This window comes from Melanostigma gelatinosum (assembly GCF_949748355.1).
Source record: "Melanostigma gelatinosum genome assembly, chromosome: 10".
Taxonomy (NCBI): Eukaryota; Metazoa; Chordata; class Actinopteri; order Perciformes; family Zoarcidae; genus Melanostigma; species Melanostigma gelatinosum.
This window is the reverse complement of record NC_136643.1, coordinates 9,827,775-9,851,486: the sequence shown is the minus strand read 5'-3', so window position 1 is coordinate 9,851,486 and position 23,712 is coordinate 9,827,775. Positions and strand designations below refer to the sequence as shown.

The 23,712-nt window shown below is 41.9% G+C and overlaps 3 protein-coding genes across 4 annotated transcripts in view; all 3 read right to left on the bottom strand.

The window, feature by feature from the left end:
* The window catches only part of spegb (striated muscle enriched protein kinase b), a 46,362-nt gene extending 36,909 nt beyond the window's left edge, over positions 1–9,453 (bottom strand). Inside the window, exon 1 of the mRNA XM_079276968.1 lies at positions 8,393–9,453. Coding sequence (XP_079133094.1) covers positions 8,393–8,804 — 412 coding nt within the window. The 5' untranslated portion in view covers positions 8,805–9,453. The remainder of the gene's footprint in view (positions 1–8,392) is intronic.
* A 4,400-nt stretch (positions 9,454–13,853) lies between these two features.
* LOC306783070 (C-X-C chemokine receptor type 2-like) lies at positions 13,854–15,716 on the bottom strand (the record flags this gene model as incomplete). The annotated part of the gene is made up of 2 exons (XM_079276600.1): positions 13,854–15,337; positions 15,710–15,716. 2 exons carry the CDS (start codon positions 15,714–15,716, stop codon positions 14,262–14,264), a joined length of 1,083 nt encoding a protein of 360 aa, XP_079132726.1. The 3' UTR covers positions 13,854–14,261.
* Positions 15,717–16,497: 781 nt separating this feature from the next.
* Positions 16,498–21,050, bottom strand: nabp1a (nucleic acid binding protein 1a). 2 transcript variants are annotated; one of them, XM_079277047.1, is made up of 6 exons: positions 19,930–21,050; positions 19,608–19,746; positions 19,383–19,454; positions 19,224–19,308; positions 19,043–19,112; positions 16,498–18,411 (listed from the first exon to the last, which is right to left on the bottom strand). In XM_079277047.1, the coding sequence occupies exons 1-6, from the start codon at positions 20,021–20,023 to the stop codon at positions 18,203–18,205; spliced, it is 669 nt and encodes a 222-aa protein (XP_079133173.1). In that variant the 5' UTR covers positions 20,024–21,050; the 3' UTR covers positions 16,498–18,202. The 2 variants fall into 2 exon arrangements, with proteins under 2 accessions (XP_079133173.1, XP_079133174.1); XM_079277048.1 differs by having other exon boundaries at positions 19,061–19,112.
* Positions 21,051–23,712: the final 2,662 nt, after the last annotated feature.

The window sequence follows — 23,712 nt, the reverse complement described above, 5'->3', positions numbered from 1 at the left end:
ATTATAGAGGAAGGTTAGGATTTTTTCAGCGCCGACTTAAAGCACACCTTGAGTAGTAAGCATGTTCCAGAAGAGGATGCTATTAGACATCACACAGCTTCATTAGTGAGTGGCTTGACGGTGCTATGATGGCAGTGAGTGATTGCATTGGGGCATTACTGAGTTTATGTCACACAATACTCCCAGAATAGTGTGGCTCATAAACCTGTCACTGTAAACCTGTCAAGTTACATCCTCCATAATGAGATTTACACTTTACCATCGCAATGTCTTAGTTTTGCCGTCTCTGTTGTGACAAAATAAGTTTCATCTTTCAATCATCGTCTACATTCTCCCTTCTATTTTAAGGCATTAGCGTTACAAAATGTTTCAGTTTTTGATATTATTAGTTTCAAAATATCCATACAATAAAGAAGCCCGTAATCGCGATAACAAACTCTACAAAGCCCCCCCCCCCCCCCCCCCCCTAATGAGCAACATTAGGCTGAGAAGCATCACAGTACATCAGCATTTCTAGTGAAACAACATTATTTGAAGTTAGTTCAAAGCCCTGGCGGTGTCTTGAGCTCTGTGATTTCTAATCAGAGTGCTAATGCTGGTTTCTATTGGCTTATATTCCACAGTAACAATGGTCTCAGCCTGTTTCCCTTTTGATCAAGGATGTACAGATAAGCTTCATCTCCTTTAATTATTGTCAATGCATCTGACACTGTCAGTTGAGAAAACCCTGTGCTGCCAGTTGATGAGCCGTGATGTTGATAAAATGCTTCTGACGACACATAACATTGAATATTTTGCAGTTTATTTGTACATTCTACATACAGCAAATAGATGAATCAGTATAGACTAAATAGAGCTATGATTGACAAAGATAACATGAAATAGCACTTGCCTGATTCTTTTCTTTGGTCTGGATTTTTTTGTTATGGCCACTGTTGGTATGTCCTCGACAGGTATTTTTTGTCTTGGCTTACATTCAGCAGCAGGGTATTCCCCGAAATACAGTGGGGGTTCCGAGTCATTACTACACGCCTAAATCAGGACATTTTCTGCAAAAGACATCAGCCATTAATATGCCGACTTTGATGTCAAAGATTCAATTTGTTATTTACTGCAAGCCTGATGACGTGCAGGTGAGAGCATCTCAATCAAATGCAAAGACAAAAAAAAACGTTAAGAAGGCACTTTGGTCCATTATAACAAGTTGCAACCTTTAGAGAGTCAGCACTTCTTCTGAGAGGATCCGTTTCTGGAAAGCACAGAGCGTAGATCTCCATCGGCAGGTGGACACGTCTGTTGAATGCATATCATCCACTCTAAGGGAGCCCCCACTGTCCACACAATAGCCAGCAACAGTGTGAGCATCTTCCCCCGCTGTGTTCCACCCCACAGGCAGTGCACACCGACAGGCAGAAAAACCAGTGGGAGTGATCCAGCCCCCTTGAGATCAGCGTTCTACAGCATTGGTTGACGTTTTTCATTTTTCCCCCCCATTCCTCCCCATGTGCCCGTGTCTCGTTCTTCAACCGGTGTAACGAGCAGCCGTCGCGTTGTCGGCAGAGGAGAGGGGAGAATGGCTGCGCGGGGACCTCCTCACTCCTCTGCATCGCTGGAACACTGGTAGCTCTCGCTGCAAATGTGCTGCTGGCTGCTTACGCCGACTACACAAAGCAAATGCTATTTACAAAACTATGCATTTAATGGCCGCAGCACACTGCTACACACATAAAAGATAACACAGTCTATTGTACATGACGCGATCAGCTGCTGCTAATATTTGATACATTTGGTGGACTAATTCTTGAATATGCTGTTACGTCATCACATGGTACATTTTGAACGACTCTGTATTTCGAGAACACTTTCCCCTACAAAAGGAAAAGAAAAGCCAGAAGTGCCTTCACATTTCATTTCACCACCTCAGTACACGGAAATGGCTATGCTCAGAATTGACATTTCAATTGACACAGCGGCACGCTGTGCTCAGGACAAAATAGCACAATGCACACGCTGAGAGTTTGCTCTCACACCTATGGAGGTTCATATAAGCCCAGGTCTAAAAAGGCACTACCTTTTACAGCAGTGTACGTAAAAGGTACATCAGTAATAACTCATACTAAATAAATCATGGTTGCAGCTAGGGCTGCACGGTTATGGTCAAAATGTTAATCACGATTATTTGGATCAATATTGAGATCACGATGGCATCCAAATAAGAATGGTCCTTATTCACAGTACATCTCAGAGAAGAGAAATTTAATTGGATCGATAATTTCAACCCAAAATTACTAAATAATCAACAGAGCGCTGCTTTCACTTTGCTTGGACAAATTCCTGCTTATTAACAAATCTTAGCATACAGTATGTTACTCTTCTTCTCTGGTTGCATCCGCAACATTCAGGGACGTTGTTATACAGGCCGCCATCGCAGTGTGCACACACAGCGGCATAACCGTAGACTATAAATAAGAAGTGGACGCAGTCACTGTGACATTATTCATTGGTTTGTGGACTACAGTTATTTGAAGCCTTAAGTTTGGCCTTTTGGCCGTCACCATCATGGATTTTGGCGACCAGAAGCGTCACGAGACGAAGGAGCTAAGTAAATCCGAATGCTAAAAATGACATTTTTAGGCAACCAAAGTGTTACAATTAACTTTCATGAACTAAAAACACACTGTGAAAGGGTTTAAGCTCTAAGACATGAACACGGATAACTCCCAGACCGAACCACGCCGTGGTAGCAACCTGTCAATCACAACGCTCTAAAGCATTCCCTGCTCCATTGAAGAAGACTTGAAACTAGAGATTGAGACCATAAACTCATGTTTACTGAGGTAACAAAAGAGAGTCTCCTCTATACAATCCGACTTATTTTCGCAACCAGAGGAGTCGCCCCCTGATGGCCATTAGAAAGAATGCAAGTTTAAGACACTTCTGTATTGACTTCACTTTGAGAGACTTGGAGGTTGGAAAAAGTACTTGGGCCATTTTGTTTCCCGGTGGTGCATTTTTAAAAAAAAAATTCAGCAGCCAAAAATATATAAAGATGTCATTCAACATTAAGATATTTCCAACAAAAGGGAATTATGATTCCGAATTAATTTCAGAATCATAACTTTCCTCCAATGGACTCCAGTACTAATCATAGTTCCCATTGTTTTTTTCATTTTTGATTCATGGACAGTTGACAATGTTTACTTTATTATGTTTATTTTTTGCATTACCTGTACATCCAGAAACTAGTTCTTGGTTTTAAACTAAGAACGACGAGTATTAAAAGGTAAAAACTATTTCATACGCTGCACTGAAAGTGATTTTTGTGTCGCTGACTTTGCAAACTGAATGTTCTGCGGTTTGCAAAGATGTTCACTGTTGTTCACCTTCAAATGTGAGCTGATGAATCGATCGTTGAATTGAAAAGTTGTATTCAATGTAGTTGCATCAGCACCAATTATACTGTGACTGCACACGTTTGACTCAATGAAACACGACCAAGTGTTAACATCCAACTCCACAAAATAAGTGTAAATATGTATCACTCCTAATGGTGTATGACAGGGGTCTCTAACTGGCGGACCGAGGTCCGCATCCGGACCCAGGACCTAAAATCGATATTTCGGAATCACACATATGTTAGGCAGCGAGTTTGTACTTTAACCGCAACCGGCGCATCTTATTCAGCCGTTACGGTACTTGTTCAGCGGTGCAGGAAACACACGACCAATGCGGTGTAAATCACATCGCGTGATGCAGCTCAGCCAATCAAATGTGAGTATTCTGACACGTTTCCTTACTCGAGCGAGGTTTTCACACACCGTGACACACGGAGGAGAGACGAGGGAATAGAAACAAGAGCAGGAAAATTGCGCTAATCAGAGAGGTTATCTCACATGACGTTCTCCAAAAAGAGAAACGTGTTCAGAGAGAATATAATTTGTAAGCATGAATGAACAGACTCTTATGTTAATTCTCCCCACAGGCAGTGTGTCATATGTTCAGAAACCGTAACTATTGATAAAAGCTGCAAATGACGCGCACTACGAGGCAAAGTACAACTCCTTTGAACAAACGTACCCACTCACATCTGACATGAAGACAGAAAATAAACCTAAGAGCCCAAAATGATCAGAATCCTAACGCATGAATTCACTGCCCCAAAAATGATGTTACAGAGAGGATAGAGCTGAAACAATCTGTTTAATAACCACAGATAAAGTCCATGCTCACTGATTTATCTTTTTAGATGACACAAATATAATATTGTTGCTTTTTTATTGACATCACTTCACACCTGAATGAACTGAATTTAAAGCTGCAGGACAATTCAGTGAAATTAATTTTTCTAAAATGAATTACTTCATTTTAAGATGCACATTCTTCAAAAGCTTTCTGTTATGTCAGTTATTCTTTAATCCAGCCCTTATTTTACTTGAAATGAGAAGAACATTTATTTATGTATTATTTGTAATCCATCCAGTTAAATTTGAAAACTGAGAATAATAAATATTAAATATTTATTTAATATTTATTTTAATATTATTGTAATGTTTCGGACCTTTGCCCGAGGAGATTTCAATCTCAATCTGGACCTTTTGGAATTTTAGTTGAAGACCCCTGGTGTATGAGATCAGTTAACCTACTTTTCAACCCACACTGTGAATGGCTGAACTCAGAGAGGCTTAATAATTCATAACCAGAGACAGATTTCAGTATTTACTCATAGCCATGTCCTGAACGGTTACTCCTCCTATATCATATTCCACTGAACACTCTACCAAACTCTAGAATTACCCCTCAGGATTCCTTGTCCATTAAAGCAACATGGCGACGGGGGGGATTTCCACAGTGTAACTGCAGCTCCACCTGTTCACTCACATTAATGGTCCAGGAGGAAGACACCAGGAAACTATCCAAACACACTGGAAGGGGGCCATGGCCATGCTCAGTGGTGACGTCGAAAGCTCCCAGTATGAGGTCTCTCCGAACAGTATATTACTCTGCAAGCTTTACACAGGGAATATAGTTCAGTCACTTACTGAACTGTTATTGTCAGCTCTATGCAGCTTTTAGCGTCTTTTAGCGTCGTCTTTTGGTTTTACTGCCTGCAGCTTACTGCTTTGTTCAGTCTCACCACCCTCTTCAGCCTCCAGGAACACGACTCTAAAGGAAAGATTACGTTGCTCTGCATCACCCGGATATGTCAATAGGCATCTGTTGGCCACTGTGGCAACTTTAAAGTTGCTAATATCTCAGGTTTTTTTGCTCACAGTTTGTTTCTGCTGCCACCGAGTGGCCGAGAATTTGTCAACGTAGGTTTAAAGTTGGTGGAGACCAAAACAGTGAATGCTAATGTTGCTCTGTCTATTCGCTAAATTCACAAAATTCACGGTTCAGTTCGGTACGATACAATGGGGCCACGGTTCGGTACAGTAGAAAACTATAAATGCCAGAGAAATGTACTTGATTTTAAAATATATTTATTCATTACAACTAACATCATAAAGTTATTCTTTGACTTTGAACAATGAAGGAACTATACCTGAGTGACCCATCTTCTGGGGTGTCTTCTTAGCAACACAATAAATTCAAACGTATTCGGTTCGTCATGCATACCGAACCGTGAGCTGATCAGTAGAGGGCCGGGCTAAAATTAGCAGTGTAATAGTTCCTGTGTAATAGGAGAGACGTTGGCTGGCTAACATCACAAAAATCTAAGGCCTGGCACATTCCACTGTATAAATAACTATGGCGAGTTGGTGGGCGGGGGATACAGAGAGATATTTTCAAAGGAGAGAGAGAGAGAAAAAGGTTCATTGAGTGATGGGACAGCTGCAGACTTTATGTACATGGCAAAGCAAAAGCGGGCTGAATCAAACTGAAGGTTAAAATGGAGAGTCAACAGAAAACTTCTTGATGTAATTTAAGGGTCTGAAGAAAGCCGATAGCTCCATCACGTGTGTTGCGTAGAAATCACACAATCTATCAAGTCTAAGATCATTTTAAGTGGACCACAACGGAAAACAGCTGCTTGTATAATCCTCATAGCATGCTAATGCTAACAACGTCCAGCTGGTAGAGTGATCTTACTTGAAACAGAACTAGGGGAATCTAGGTGACTGTGTTGTTGCCTGTTGATTACTGCCATCATACAGTATCACACAGGTGTGGCGAAGCAGCCGTTTCATCTTACTTCTCTGTACTTTACTGGATTTCAAAATAAAGTGCCTCCCCCTGTGATCTGTGAAAAAGGAAAGCAACACGTGGATTCTGCCGTAAACTGCACGAAATTGCGATTAAGGATCAAATAAAGTTTTGTCAAGCCCAAGATCCATGCTGAGCATGGATGACTATATATATAGCATTAATGACTATATAGACTAAAATAAACGGCTATAATTACCGTATTTATATTTTAGGCTTCTTGTCTTCGATTTTCTAATCTGTTGTTTTGCACCATAATGAAGTCATTATGGTGCATTAGTCAGTCCTATTGATTTGTGCCAAATTGAAAACAATAGAATTTCAGAAGAAAAGCTCAACGAAATGGAGATTGTCATCAGCATCTTTTTCTTGTAAACCTCAGGCAGGCGGCGTCCACGTCGTTGATTTTTCTAGTACTCACATTTTACGGTGCATGTTTTATGTGGCTAATGTCCAAGCGCCCAATATTTATACAGTAACGGTAATATAATACACTGTGGTTTTGTCGCGGCCCACACTAAAAGGAATCATTGTCATCACGTTGCCCAGTATGCAGACATCGCCCCTCTTTTAGGACACAGTTTTTGTAGCAAGGTTGCACAAAGCACCTTGCTGCTTGGACCCAGCAGGGATCGTTTGTGTGAGCCGAGCGCGCCACCATTTGCCAAAACTTTACTCATGCTGAACCGATTGAACTGCATTCAGCAGCGATGAGTCTCGATTTATACTCTGTCAGCAGGGAAAGGCGGCTCTCAATTGGAAGAGTGAGTTTCCTCCACACATTCGCGCTGCGGAACAATGACAGAGGGCTCAAGCTGATATATGAGGGGAATATTTTTTCAACGCAGCTGACTTTAGATCAGTGCTGGGGTTCATAAAATGCATGGAAAGACGTTTTGTTGATGACAGCGGGAGTGTAAACAGGCCCTCTGATACGCTCTCAAAGACTCGCTTTAGTGGGAATCTGTCCAAAGCACGTATTGTTAAAAAGGACAATATATTTTCAGCACCTGGAATCAACGTTCTCTTCATGTGCTAATCTCAAACAGAGAGACTCACAATTCCTTATTAAAACATCAAAATAATGTGTCGTTCTCAAATTTGGATCTCCAAGAGCATAACACTTAAAACGTTCCTTCTTTTTTTCAAGAAATTGAAAATACATTTAGAAAGACATTCTTTTAGAAATGATCTTGCATCTGGTTACAACAGCCATCTTCCTCTCCTCTCTGCACCATAGAGGGATGAATGAATGACTCGTTTTTGATACATATCTGTCACAACATACGGTATATCAAATCTAAAGAAAATGAAAAAATTCAGAATTTAATAATTAAGTTTTTCAAATGAGTTATTTTTGACACTGATGCCTCTGCACAGTGACCCTTCCCCAGACGCTTTGGGAAACACTTTTAGGAAAACTAAACCCAGCAACTTTACTTGTTTTGGGATATTTATCAATTGCATGTAATATTTTCCAACAATTGCAACTCATTCTAATGGTACGTTTCGCTACATATAGCAAAGAAACATTTGAGTGACATTAAATATATTGATAGTGATTCATAGTGACATCTAAAAACACACATCGACACGTATACACGTGTGTAAATATACACTTGTATCCTTGATTGTGTGTATTTATACCCCTGTATACGTTACCATCTTCTTTTCCTCACTTTCCTTTCTTTTTGGAGCAGTGTCAAAAAACTCAAACGTGATTATGTTCTTATTTGTAGCATGCCTTTTACCAAAATTATACATTTTTAAAAAAAGTTCCGAAATAAAGCTAATGATCCGCATACGCCTGTTCAAGTACCAGACAATGACAGACACCATTTAGATTTAGCCTCATACAAATCTAAATAAACACTTCGACCTGGACGTAAATGCAGTGATTGTCATATTTAAGTAGTAGCTTATTATGTCCTGGTTGAGAGATCAGTCAGTCGGGGGGGGGGGGGGGGGGGGGGGGGGGGGGTTGACTGTGGCATGCTGGGTCATTTTCATGGACATTGGCCTCCAGCAATAAATTATTTTGTTGTTAAAACCTCATTATCAGCATGTCAATGACATTACTGACATTCCTAAATACATGTAAAGGTCCATTAGAAGACTGGATTACGTCGTCATATCGGATTTAAGGCTTTTTTTTAAAGTTTACATATATAATGTATAATGGTATTACCTTCACCGAGATCCAAGACAGCCAGCACCGCGCTGCTCCGAGCATCTCCCACGTGATTGTTGGCAATGCAGGTGTAGAGGCCCGCGTCACTGGGCTTGCAGTCCCTAATCCAGAGCCCTCCGTACTCCTGGTTCTCCATGTTGAGGAGTTCGTCGTTGTGGTACCAGTACAGGGAGGGCTGGGGGTCTCCGGCCACAGTCACCTTCAGACGGATGTCACAGCCGGTCCCCACGGCAGCGTTCCTCATCTTGCGTGTAAAAACCGGTGGAGACTGGGTGGCATAACCGGGTCCCGGAGGTTCAATTTGCACCAGACTCACTTTGGACCGCTTCGGGGGGATGATGGGGCTACGGGGGGCCGCCGCTTTATCTGCCCCCTTTTTCAGGGTCATTTGCACCTCGGCTTTTCTCATGGTTGAACCGATTCGGTGGATCCTGCAATGGATTCTGTGACTGTGTGTGTGGACTGTGCGCCTGTAGCACAGACTGGGACCTCACTCAGTAATCTAAACCAAAATCCAGTGAGCACATTAGAGTCTATGAGCAGGCTTTACATATAAACTACAGTTAAATCACATTTTTTTTAATTTAAGATACTCTATAAGTTAATTTTATTTGGAAGGCTGAATTAAAGTATATAGAAACACGATCTGCCATGGATAAATTATCCTCAAATCACTGTTCTTTGACCTCCGTTGTTGTCCGAAGCAGAAAAAGAAATAGTTGATTACCAGGTAATTAGGCAGATAGAGACAGCTACCACTCTTCCTGCCCAGAGGTATTTTTAGGGCAAGGCCCAGTGGATCATGTTGCATTAACAGACTCTTGACTCGTCTCCTGGAAGTGACGGCCCTGAGTTTCGCCTCTTTTCTTCCTCCCTGGTGTTCTCTGACTTTTCAGCCTTTTGTAATCACTTCCCGGTGTGCAACTTCTCTTGCCGAACAAGGCGAATCTTCAGCAAGTGTCCTCTTTATTCCCAGGGGCCTTCGAGATCAGTTCTTTCCTTGGCTTCTGTTTGAATGCGAGCATCAAGTCCCGTCCAACAAGTTGCACAGTGCCGCCCCCCCCTCCTCCTCCTCGTCCCACGAGTTAAACCGCCCCACTCATTATCTCCCTCTACGTCTGCCAGTCCGAGGGGGGGAAATGACAGTCAGAGCCCCAGCAGGCCTCACAATGACAGCTGCGAGGCTATCCGTCTGCCCACTCACCAGCAAGGCTCCCGCCCCCCTCGTCATTTTTAGATGACCTGAGGTCAGTAGAACATGTGAGATGGTGCAACGCCTGGCAGAGGCGGGGGGGGGGGGGGATATTTAATTTGTAGGTCAAATGTAGAGGCTGAAGTTGGTCTCCTAATTGTGTTCAGGTGGTCAGATATCGTGAAAATACTATCACTGCAATGACATTGCAAGCCGGCAGCTGTGGTCCTCTAACAGATATTTCAAGTGTCTTCTGTATGTTACGTTAACGACAAAGTTGAGGCAGTAGTAGCAGATTGAAAATTGGGACTTTGTTCACCTGAAACACAAGAAACACCTCTTGGACAGCCATACTGTGGAGAGCCGACTCTTTGAGTTTTTAACTTCTGGAGAAAAGCTACTTGATACGAATCTTTTGAAGAACTGAACTACTAGATCACTACTATCGTGGAGCCTGAAGCGAGCAAGAAAGATTGAAGCCGACCCCTCTCACCCTGGACAATGTTTCTACTTTGCAATGTGTTGATTGTTAAATGTTTTGCACCTCCCCTCATGTCAAATTCCTTGTATCTTCAACATACCACGGCAATAAACGGTTCTGATTCTGACTCTGATTCTGATTTATGGAATTTACCTTTTGCATAATAATTGATGCTGGATGCAGAAACCAGAGTAAGTATCAGTGACTGGTTGTTATTCTGTTGTGTATTTTTCTTTTCTAAAGTCTAGGTGTCTTTACCAGACAAAGGTAAACTAATAATTACTAATGTTAAGAAAAAGTCTCCAAGTCTCCTCTACTCAGGTATCGATGGCTGTAACACAGGAAGCAACATCCAGGATCTCCTAGACAACAGAGAAGATGTGTTCACTCTGGACCAGATGAGAAGGATGGAGGACCAGATGAGAAGGATGGAGGACCACAGGACCAGATGAGAAGGATGGAGGACCACAGGACCAGATGAGAAGGATGGAGGACCAGATGAGAAGGATGGAGGACCACAGGACCAGATGAGAAGGATGGAGGACCAGATGAGAAGGATGGAGGACCACAGGACAAGATGGAGAGCGGCGGTCTCCTTTCTTTCAGTGGGCTGAGTAAGTAATCCCTCACTAAGACGACAGAAGTATCAGCAATAAGATTCCATCATTGGAGGCCAGATTCAACACAACAATGTGAAGGTCGTATAGTTGAGTTCAAAGTATTCATCTCTTGTGTTTGTGTCTCACAGGGCAGGACTCCTCTGTGCTTTTGGCTCACTCGTGGGGCAGCTGAGAGTGGACGTCATCCAACCCATCGTCCCAGGAAGACCCAGACCCACCACAGACCACAGACCCCACTCTCAGCACCCCCAGAGAGTCAGAGACCCAGTGAGTACGGTGACATCCTCCGTGCCCCTCCCCCCAAGCTTTAAGCTATTTCATTTGTCACATAGAACACAGTATGTTCATGTGTACTGTATGTATACTGTTTATTTACCGAGTAGCACAATACAAATCAATGTATGACAAACTTTCTAAATATGTCTTTATATTTGAAACAATATCAAAATATTTCTGATAATCTGACAATTAATATACAATAAATATTGTGCAAATTATAATTTAATATCTTTTTGATTTTCATTTGACTCAAAGGCATTACTGTTAGTACTGTTAAGTATTGATAGTCATAATATTACATGTTGATATAAATAATATGGTTTAGATTACGGCCCCAACGTGCAGCATAATTCTTCCCAATTTAATTCAAACTAAATCATAAATAATTGAAATCTTTACTGATTGTTAACCAGTGCAGAACGTAATGATACATACATGTAGGTGCAAGGGAATTATGATCATTGTTATAGTTTTTTATGACACTGCTGTAGTTTATTTCAAAATGATCATATAGAACTCACCAACACTGGAGAGGCACAGATAACAACAAAATAAGGAACTACATAGACAATAACTTCAAGGTACATTTGTGTTTTTACTTTGCACCAAATATAGAAGAGTACTGTCAGGTGCATACTGTTGGCCTAAATAGGTCATTGAATAATTTGAGTCATTGCACAATATCAAAATGAAGTTATGATATGACGAGGTCATCTTGTCATATGGTTGTGTGCTCATTTTCAGAGTTTGAACATTTTCAGTGCGTGTGTACATGTTCTGTGCGTATGTGCAAACGAGCACATGAGAACTGAAAATATGTGCACTTGCACTGAAAACAAACACATAGGCACTGAAAATGTGCGCACAGATTTCAATGTATTCACTGAAATTGGTCTCATTACATAGTCTACTATGGTATGTGTAAGAAATTTGAGCAAAAAACTGTAGTTAGTAGATATAATAAAAGTGTTTAATAATTCATAATTAATAATTCATAATTAGTCATAATCATAAGGGTTTTGGGAATGCATAATTAAGATAAACATAAAGTGATGTAGGAATAGTAGCTAAAAAACATGAAGCTTCTGCCAAGTTGCAGAAGTTTAACTTTCATACTGAAGGATTATTATAGAAGGGATTAAAATGTAACTGACAGTCATTGAATGTGTTAGTAGACTCGGGCAGACAGCCGAATACACTCCTGGAAGTTAGCCAATAGGAATCGAGATAAATGGAAGAGGAGGTGTGTCGAACAGGGGTGGGAGGTTTAATTAAAAAAGTCTTTTTGTCCTCTCTCTGTGATGGCCCCCGGACGACAGACGTGTTTTTCACCGGAGGAGCCGAGTTGAGGTTTTTGCAAATGGGGTTTTATTGTTTTAATATTTCATAGGAGTATATACTCCAATGTGTAACTGTGATCGTGCTTGCATCAGTGGAATTAAATTCCTTATAATTGTAAATCAGTTTCGGTAATGTTTTTAGCGCCGTGTGACTGAAAAGCTATCATTCCACGTGTGCCAGCCTGCTCCATTTTCATTGTGAGGAGATTTTAGCCTCAACATATGCACATAAGTAAGTGAATGCATCACCGTTCTAATGTTCTTCAATTTGTTCGGCAGTAAGTGAACGCATCACCATTTAAATGCACATCATAGGCATCACTATTTAAATGCACTTCAGTAGCCTACATATGTCAGTAAGTGAATGCATCACCGTTCATATGCACTTCAGTGCTGGCTCACACATGAGCTCAATCCCATTGGCTCTGATCTAGTCAGGCCCCTCCCACTTCCTACTCATCCTCAGACAGCTCTGCCTCTAGACCAGAAAAAACGTTGTTTTCTTATTTGTAGGAAATAGAAATAAACAGCTGACTTAAAGATACAAGGTTTGATCTTTGTTCTATTGTGTCCACTATTGCAGCATACAGCAAGCGCATACATTTAGTTGAATTAACTTGCCAACGTTAGCGCTGATTTAATTCTGTGGGACGCATTAAACCTGAATCAACTGAAGGAAGACTAACCTAATGAAGGCTAAAAAAGCAGTTTCTTCTTCTGCTTTTTTCATATCGGCGGTGCCTGTCAGCAGCACTTCCCTGTGATCATTTTGTAACCAACCTTTTTTTTTGTGAAGGATTTGTTTTTTCTGTATACAGAGGCAGAACATCTGGCTTCCCTGACTTCCAGTGATTTGCCAAACAAGCTGCTGTGGCTGTAAATGTAGAAAAAAACACGATAGTCTACCTTCTATCAGCTGTTCATGTCAAATCTATATGCTTTTGTGCCATATGAGGTGACTCAATGATGTTATTATCAGAATCTGAGAGGGGTGAACGTGTTTATACAACTTTAATGGCGACGATACAGATTGCAAATTGTGTGGCATGTGAATGACAACCTGCTGCCATCAGCTAAATCTGCATAAAACTTAAACAGATTCACTTAAAAAAAAGTGATATATTACTGTTAACAAGTGGAGTCATAATATTGTTCAGGAACATTTTGTTTCTGCTACACTTGCTGCAGTGTACACTTTGGGTTGGAAGCTAGATCCTCAGTTTTTAAAGGACTGTGATGTTGGTTTGGAAATTGAAATCATAGAAAATAAATTTTGATATTTTACATTCCTACTAAACTGACATTGGTCAAATATTTCCTGAGGTGTCTGGAGGTCTAATTCTACTTTTCTCAGCTTTTTTCCAGCTGCACCTCAAGGTGTTCATCGGGGGATGTTTGGTCTTTGTGTTGTGAGGCAGTAATAATGTGTCGAAATGGTCACATTTGAAATTGAAACTTGAAAAAGAAGAACACATGTGGGAGGGGATTTAAGTGGTTAACCGCAACTTTTTTGTCATGTAATGTTTACAGCCTGACTTTAAACAACATCACCCTGGTATGGGTTCCAAACCAAAATTCAAGATATTTGTTGTCATATGCACAAACAACAATCACAGAGAAGCAGTCTTTGGCAATGGAAATCTGAGAGCTCCCGTCAACAATGGCCATTAAATATGTATAAAAAGAGTACAAATGGGAATTTAGGAGATAAAATAGTGCAAAGCTCTGTACAACTTGACCGAGTGAAATGATGAAATATGGCAAAGCATGAAAATATATATTTACAAAAATAAAGAAATCTTTAAGGCAGCTCTAGGCAAATGTTTGAAACAGTTTTCTCTTGATTATTGAGTTTTGAAAAATCCACCAAATATGAGCTGCACACAAGTATCAACAGCAGTACTTTGTTGTCCATCAACGTGAATGAATAGTTCAACGTGTCTCCTCGCTGCCCTCACATGAACGTGGACGTGATTTCCGACGACACAGAGGACCTGCTGCTCCGCGCCACGGACGTCCTCTCCAGGAGGCCCATCTTCCTCGCGAGCTGCGCCAGCCTCCTCCTGAACTTCTCCCCCACGAAGGCGTACAGCACCGGGTTGACGCAGCTGTGCAGCAGGCCCAGACTCTGGGTGCCGAACATGGCCTGGGTCACCGCCGTCCTCGCCGGGCACCGGTACGGCACGATCTTCGCCCTGAAGAACGTGTCCGCCATCACCGCCAAATGGTACGGCGTCCAGCAGAGCAGGAAGGCGACGACCACGACCACGATCACCCTCATGGCCCGCTGCCGCTGGAAGCCGCCGCGGATGCGGAGGAGGCGCCGCACGGTGACCCCGTAGCAGGGCAGCATGACGGCCAGCGGAACGAGGAACCCCAGCGTGTGGCGGAGGATCCTGGTGCCCAGCCGCCACTCGTCGGCGCTGCCGGGGTCGTACTGTTGCTCGCACACCATCTGCTGCGAGGTGTTGGATACATGCGCGGAGTTTAAAAGCCCCGGCAGAGACAGGAGCGCGCCCACGGCCCACACGGCCGCGCAGACCGCCCAGCTGACGCACTGCCTGTTGGCCCTGCGCGCCTCCATCGCTCTCACGATCACCATGTAGCGGTCCATGCTGATGCACGCGAGGAAGAGGATGCTCGAGTAGAAGCTCAGCTCCTGGAGAATGGTGACGATTTTGCACATTGCGTCCCCGAACACCCAGCCCTTGGTGATGGAGGTGGCCCAGAACGGCAGCGTGACGGCCAGCATGAGGTCGGCGACCGCCAGGTGGAGCAGGTAGAGGTCGGAAGGGGGCAGCGGCTGCCTGCTCAGGCCGATCACCATGCCCACGACCAGGTTCCCCGGTATGGCCAGCAGGAAGATGAGCACGTAGAAGACGCTGACTAACACCGCCACCGCGTCCGGGATGGAGAAGTGGTTGCAGGGCTGCGTTTCCGGGTTTAAGATGAAGTCCGTGTCGTTGTAGGTGAAGTTGAGTGCATCATAAATCAGGCCGAAGTCTAAAATATCAGCAGACGGGTTTGGATCTAATCACAGCAACAGAAATGGCATTTCAGTTGAAATGCGCGTGGCCATCATAAACATCATAAAGTGTCACTGGCATGCTGGTTATACATAAACATAAATACATAAAATCACATTACATCAGCAAGTCACAAACTAATATGTTGTTTAAACGTGTTGTTTGTTACTGTTTTAAAAGGAATAATCAAGCAGATTACATGTCTATATCTTTTAAATTCTAAATGTCCCCTTGTCCAGTTTCCTATCACTTATTTCAGTTGAGCTAGTTAGGGCTACACATTGTCAAACTGCCTGTTTGATATGAATGCATGTATTTATTAAATACCAGTAAAAATAAATAAGTAAGTTGTTATTCTGAGGATGAGAACACTCACCAGTCATTGTGGCGTCTTCTCTGATGGAGGCACACAGTCTGTCACAAGGAGACAGGGAACGAACACTGTGTGTGTGTGTGTGTGTGTGTGTGTGTGTGTGCGTGTGTGTGTGTGTGTGTGTGTGTGTGTGTCCACACCCCTCCCATCAGCCTCACTTACGCACATTCTGATTTGCTCAAGAATGTAAACACATACATCACAGGAAGTATTTCATCTTTAAAGTATAGGTGGAAGTTGTGTTTTAAGGTCTTTTTTATTTTTTTTAATTATTTCTTTAAAATGAATTTTGTCACACAGTACTCGGTACTCTTATTGGGCTGCAACCGTATTGCCAGACAAGCGTACACTTGGGTCTATGTAGTGGATATTACATGTACTTACTTCTCAAGCTGTTATCAGGATTAAGATTTCATTATTTAAACTCCCAACAATTATTTTCTACTTCTAATTTCTGTTAATACATCAGTCAGACAAACATTTTTGTCAATAGTCAGTTTGGTTCCCCCCCGAAGCCATATAATGTGAATCACCGGTGTCATGAGATATACTGTCACACTGAACGCAAAATCAAAAGAGAAACTGTTTTATGAAGTCAAAATAAACACTGTTGACTGTCAATATGTTCAAGAAATGCAGTAAATCAGAAACAGCCTGGTTCTCACATCTTGTTCGTGTGATGCCTGTGTTATATGTTTAGGACATTCATATAGAAGTGATATGCATAATACTGCCCCACATTTTGGGAAATGGTAGGAAAGTTCTTTTAAATACCATGAACCACATGTGACTTGTCTGATTGAGAGGAAGTTCCCAGCTCATGACATGCATCGGTGTTGACACATGAGCGCCGAGCATCACATTTCCTGCCACACTTCTCATGTGTTTCAACTTCCAGTGTCACAAGTGCTGCATTTCTTTTTTTTTGCAAGTGGAATACATAAACCTGTTTTGGACATGTGGCAAGACATATAATCAGGTTACTTAACATTAGGACCGGTGTTTGTGAGAGCGATACATAGAAATGTCCCTCCGGCCTGATTTCACTCTTCACTTTTTTGTTTAAACACAGATGGCTGTTTAGACTAAGACTATGTGGTGTTAATTGGAATATGTCACATGTAAAATAACGTCATATGAATAGCAGCTCTACACACTAGCAGAAGAAAGTGTCAAACATTAAATGCAGTGACATCGACCCCCGGAGGTCATGTTTAGGTGCTTGGTGCAACAAAGGAAATGAAGAAACAGGATGTTGTTTTACGCAACGCTTCAAAATAGAAAGTTATTATAAAGGCTTTCTGCTTATGAGAATAAACGTGACAAAATAAACAGCCCTGCTCAATTGTGTGAATTTGCCTGCGTGTTTAAAAAAATAAATATATAAAAGGTCCCTCTAATCCGATCTGTCATATTTTGGAGAATCCTCTAAACAAACATGTAGTTTATTTTTGCAGGCACTAGATGGTGCTGTAGAATCACAACATGGAAACTGATGGGAGGCTTTTAATAGTGGTGGTGTGGTGCTCCTATGGCGGCAGTACGAACCATGGCATGTCTGCAGTGGTCACTGGGAGGGCTTTATACTAGTCTTCTGTAGGAGTTTCACTCTAGCACCATTTATACTTGTGGCAAAACCACACATCTCCCAAAAATCAAAAAACTCTCAAAGTCCTTGCATTTCAAGTCACAATGTGTTTGAGCAATATTAATGAGTTTATTACCAGTAAGTTTGATATCCAAGTGCAGTGTTAAGCACTTGATTGACCTCAACAGTAACTTGTGTTTCTGTCAGACAGACTACATGTGGCAGCAGAATTACTGTAAATTTTATTCTGTGAAACATTTTGCCATGAAATAGAGTGTTCAAACCTTGATCGAGGTACAACTGAAGGAAAACAAAAATATGTACGATCAATTGACCTAGCATTAAAAAGCCTAAACTAACACCTTTCCTTTCACAGATTCACATCGGATACAGTTGGGCTGTGAGGGAGCAGACCCTTTGCGCATGCATTCAGTCCAAGAAGTCACGTTCACCAACTTAAGGCCTTTTACCGCTGAGGAAACAGAAACGCATCTCCTGATTTAAATGACAGCCAAGTTCAGCCCGACATATTAAGTGAAGAAAGTGCATCGAGTGTTCAAGTAGGGTGTGTAGTTTGAAAGACCATAAACGGGTAAAGGACAGTGCGGGGAGGACACACTGGCACAGAGCTGGACACTTGCAGTAGGGGGGGGGGGGTAGACTGAGAAGGCCGACCACGACTCAGCCACCAATCAGTATCACACTGTGCTGCTTACTGAGAGCACGACCGATGACAAACAACACGTGTGACCATGTTAGCATGTAGAAAAATGATGCGAGCCGTCCCTAATTTAATTCATACTGAGGACAGTAAATATAGGCTGTGACGGGAAGGGGCAGAAATGTTTTTAAAAGGGGGGGCAGGGGGAAATGGGGATGTCCATAGTTTCCCCCCCTACACCCCAATTTCATCTTTTGGCACGCCGTGGGTCCCTGCCGTTGCTAATGGTAACTGAAGACTTTGCGGCTGTTTGGGGTCCTGCAGCAGCAGCAGCAACTGGAGGCGCTCCGTTGCCGGGCGACCGGCCGTTGGGTCGCCCAATGCTCCCAAACCCGGTGTCCCGGGGCGCACCGGGGGTTGGGTTGTTGTTGGCAAATGGCGCCATGGCACCGTTACCTGTGGTTTGAGAATTACAAGCAAGTACCAACAGTACATATTAAGACATATCCTCGTTCGTAGGCCTTTTTTACATTCGATATTTAGGAAAGTCACAGGTGTAAATAATATGAACGAAGGCTGAAATCTGATGTGTACTGGGGACGGTACTTCGGTAACAAAATATAGAAAATGTGACTGTACTCTGTTTCTTTCTACAGTAACTTTGGTAGCAGGGATCAGGACTTCAGAGTAACGGGATCCTGGGGATGAGAAAACTTCCCTGATAATACTTCATCGTGAACAACAAATGTGTGGGAATTGGCAGGGGGATAGCTAGTGTGAGCCGTTAGGGTTAGGGTTAGCCTGTGGGCAGCACAGCACCGCTTGGCCAAATAACAGCGCTAATGGCTAACTAACGCAGGTTGCAATGTGTTACATTATGACACGTTCAAGCTCTAATCAGCAACATCATCATGACCCGCTCAAATGTAATCTTGCAAAATTTTGTTTTGGCCTGTGAATAGTGAGGCGGATCGTAATATCAATGCACAAAAAAACAAAATGCAAAGAGCAATAAAGGAGTGTCTGTTTAAGTACGAGGGGTTTATTGTTTTGTTCTGTGGTTCTCTGCACAGTTAGATATACTGACCTGGGGCTGCAGGTGTACCTGAATTCTGATTGGGTGGAGAGTTCCCCCTCTGATTCTGGTCTGGTTTACCCTGTTAGTGGAAGAGATTGAAGTTTAACATCCTACCACCACTAGTGTTAGACTGGACTGCTGACGACACATTTGTTCATGCCAAGTTGAAAATGGGCGCATGGCTACTCACAGACTTGTTCTGCTGGTTTGTTTGGGACTGCAGGTCTGGGTTTGGTTCACTGAAGTTGGGCACTTCCGAGTATACCATGCAGAACCTGCGGAGACAAGCCCATGTTTTAACATAATATACTTCACTGAAGTATAAATAGACTTGTGGCCAGATACTCACTCGCCAATCTTCTGCAGATCACCTCCTCTTCCAGTGTATAAGGTCAGGCAGCCCTTCCATATGGATGCATAGCTAAAACACAAAAATATCACATTGAACTTCTGAAAACAAGACCTCTACCTGTATGATGGAAGTATTTCCATGTGCATTGAGCAGTCAGTAAAAGGTTAAAAAAATGTCAACTCAGTAACGTTGATGAGTCTGCACGTGAGACATCGATCCTACCCTCTGGTCAGTTTGATGATGTCCCCTGGTTGAATGAGGCTGCCGAGTTCGTCCCAAACAGAGATGGCGATGCTCCCGCTCTTGTCTGCCACCTTGCAGGAGCGCACCTCGTGCCCATCTTTCGTTTTGGTTACTCGTCCTGATAGAATGAGACAATGACAAGTTAGACAAGTGGGACCAACCTGCTCGAAACACCTCTAACCAGAGTTTAATCAAAGCTAAAAAAAAGTTAAGTCCAGTCACAGTAACGCTCCTTTAAAAAAAACACACGAGTTGACTTTACAGTTAGAGGCACTTCAGCGTCACAGTCCAACCAACTTACCTATTTCCAACACGATGAATACGATATTGAGGTTTTTCAACCCAGGCTTCACATCCTTTAACAAAAACAGGGCCTCGCCTGTAGCGGTGGCCATTGTCAAGCCTCGAATAAAGATATCAACTCTTCGTTCCTTTGCTGCCACTTGAACTCAACGGCAGCTAAGAGCCGCCTGTCGTTACTCGGTAAAGGGTTAGCGTTAGCTAACGTTACAGCTAGCTCTGCTAACTAATTAGCCTGTTGGCTAAATGCTAACGTAACCCCACTTCAAACACTAATGCTGTCTTAACCGTTTATAGACACCAGATCCGGCTTCTATGGTAGTCGGCTAACGTCACATTCAAGTCAAATACAGGAAACACTACCGCTGGATGTAAGGGTCGAAACATAACAGTTACGTTACCCTCCCTCTTCAAAACAGCAAACACACTACGAGGGTGACCAAGTGTGCTAGCCGAGTAGCTTTGCTAATAAACACTATGCTAAATGTTAGCTAGTTCGTTCTGCAAGCTAGTTTGTTAACTGCCTTCTTTTAACAACAGGATATGAGTCTCTGTGAGTATATCTATTCACAATTATGGCCATAATGGCAGCTCTTCACATAAGCTAACGCGAAGCTAACGTGAGACACGTAGTTAAGTAATACAGCAAACTAGCACACAGTGATTTAGCAATGCAGTTGGCCAAAATGTCAAATTCAGATTAACCAGAATAGAGAGGCTCACAAATCAAGAGTGGCGAGTCGAATCTGAGATGTTTCTGCTTTAACAAAGACCGCTCCACACTGGCTGCAAGTTACACCAGAGCTTGAGATATGATCTGTGCCGTTAACGAACCATTAGGAGATAGTAACCTCTACCATTTAGACGACTCCAGTTTACGTTAATGTTTTCAAATCGACCGCATTCCCTTTGTGTGCCTCTTTTGAGAAAAAGCAACTGTTGTTGTTAGCTTTGCTAGCACGTAGTCTGGCCAAATTATTTTGTCAGAAGACTAGTGTCTCTATATCTAACTGTGGCCTCTAATACGTTGACGTTTTTCGCAAGCCTTAAGTGCCCTGGATACATATGCCTAAACACCACTAAACCGCTGTTCACTTTCACTCTATCCTCCCTTGTAGCAACAACACCCCAGGTCTGCGTCAGACGGGGGTTTGCCGGTCTAATTTATACGACTTGGTCGGTTCTACTATCCTACATTGGAGAGGGGTGTACACATTGCAACTTCCTTTTGTGTGTCCTTACACAATTGAGCGGACAGATACTGACAATTACTCGGCTTCTATTTATTAAGCCAATGCAATCACAAATACAAGCAGACAATGTGCTGACCTGTTTACAGGACACAGGGAGAGTAGTTGGTTTGTACCAAATGAGTGCCATTCACAAACAACGCGAGAAGAGATGAGAGAGACAGAGCATTATGCGAGAGTTCAGTGGGTGTCAACGATGAAAACCGAATTAGTTTCATCCTCCATAGCTTTTATATGCAGGTTGAATCGAACGATGTAAAATGTGTTACATTAATGGTATGTCATCGAGTTGTTGAGCTGCCAACTTCTATGATTAAAACGTCCATCCACTTACACACAGTGGTCGGAGCGCTAAATGCGTCCAAATAGTAAGTAGTTAAACACGTTAAACACGTGTTACAGCACGTTATAACTTTATATGGTAAAGGTTTTCCGTGTCTAGAAAGGATGTTTGAAATCCAGGCAAAAGGAGAAACGTCACGAACAGGATTCGAACCTGTGCGGGGAAACCCCATTGGATTTCGAGTCCAACGCCTTAACCTCTCGGCCACCGTGACTATTTACGACAAATCGTAGTCTGATGTGATATAAATCAATATCATTCCTGGTGTGTACGGTTACATGTTGCTGAAGAAAGCTCACATATATGTTATTATTGCTTGGCTTGGTAGTTATAGCAGTGCCATCGATAATGACAATATTTAACGCAGCGGAAGAAGCAGAGTGTTAGTTTGAGTTCGGACATAAGAGGGAGACAAACACCGTCAAAACACCTCGGCTCAGTCATGAGGAAACCAAATATACCAAAACAAACGACTCCATAACGATAAGGAATCGTTCTATGTATTTTCTATACATTCTACATTATATTGTAGCATAATGTGCACATACATAGTTCAGCAGATGTGCAGACAGTTCAATGAAGGTAATATGAAAGAGCCGGTTCACCCAAAATACAAAAGAATATTTCCTCATTACCAATGATCGTAAATGTATATAGTCTGGGATTTCTTCAAGTAACGTCACCCATTACAAAGGTTGTCAATGAAGTGTCATTTATGGTGCACAATGCACATAGTATTGAGGAGAAAATAAATGAAACGAGAAAATGCATTTCCTGCTGAAAATGCTTTGGAATGCTGAAAGCTGAAATTAATTGTGAAAAAATTGCTGAAAATTAAGAAATGGGAGACTATCTGTCTGAAAAATATTGAAGCCCGAAAACATTGAAACTGCACTGCTGAAAAACCTTCTCGTTGAAATGTCTAACTATGGTGTCTGTAGCTGAAAGTATGAGCAAGAAGAAGGCTTTGAAAGTTGAAGAAGTATAACAGGATTTGAAGATTTTCTCCATATAGATCCCATTCATAAGAAAATTGCAAAAAGCTTAATTCAAAAAGTTTAAAGATTACAAATATGAAAAGTCAAAGCACCCCTCTCCTGAAAGAGCTGAACATTTTGATATTTGAACCATTTCTGTAGCTTAAACAAATTTCAGAAGTAGTGATATTTGTAGTAATAGTAGTAGAAGTTGTAGTTGAAGTAGAAGTATTATTAGTAGTAGAAGTATTAGTAGCATTAGAATAAGTAGTAGTAGTAGCAGTAGTGATATTTGTAATAGTAGTAGTATAAGTCGTAGTTGTAGTAGAAGTATCATTAGTAGTAGAAGTATTAGTATTTAGAAGAAGTAGTAGCCTAGTATCAGTAGTAGTAGTAGTAATAGCTGTAGTAGTGGTCGTAGTATTTAATATAACAGTAGTAGTAGTAGTAGCAGTAAAAGTAATGGCAGTATTTGAAGTAGCATTAGTAGCAGTACTAGTAGCAGTCGTACTAATAGCTGTAGTAGTATTAGTACTGGTAGTAGCATGAATAGCAGTAGTAGCAGTTGTAGTACAAGTAATAGTAGTAGTGGTAGTAATAGCAGTAGTGGTAGTAATAATATTGATTGTAGCAGTAATAGCACTAGTAATAGTAGCAACAGCAAAAGTTGTAGTAGAAGTAGTAGCAGCAGTAGGAGTAGAAATATTAGCAGCAGTAGTAGTTGTCGCAGTATTTGTAAGAGCATTCATTATTTCAACAAAAAAGCCTAATTTTGAGCTTAATATTTACATACAGTTAATCCATGGGGCTTTTATTTTTGAAAGGGTGGTGCTGGGTGGGGGAGGGAGGGGGAGAGGATACATAATCATAATGTTTGACACACATAAACAGAGGTTATTAAATTACAGGCTTCATCACAAGCAGTTCAGTTAGAATTCACTCTCTGGGGCTTTTATTTTGAAATGGGGTGTGGGGGAGAGGAGACAGAATCATAATGTTAGACTAGAAAATGCATTTCCTGCTGAAAATGCGTTGGAATGCTGAAAGCTGAAATGAATCTCAAAAACATTGCTGAAAATAGATATCCAATTTTTAAAAAATTGCAAAAAGCTGAATAATTCAAAAAGTTGAAAGATTACAAATATGAAGTTATATCACCCCTCTCCTGAAAGAGCTGAACATTTTGACATTCGAATGGTTTCTGTAGCTTAAAA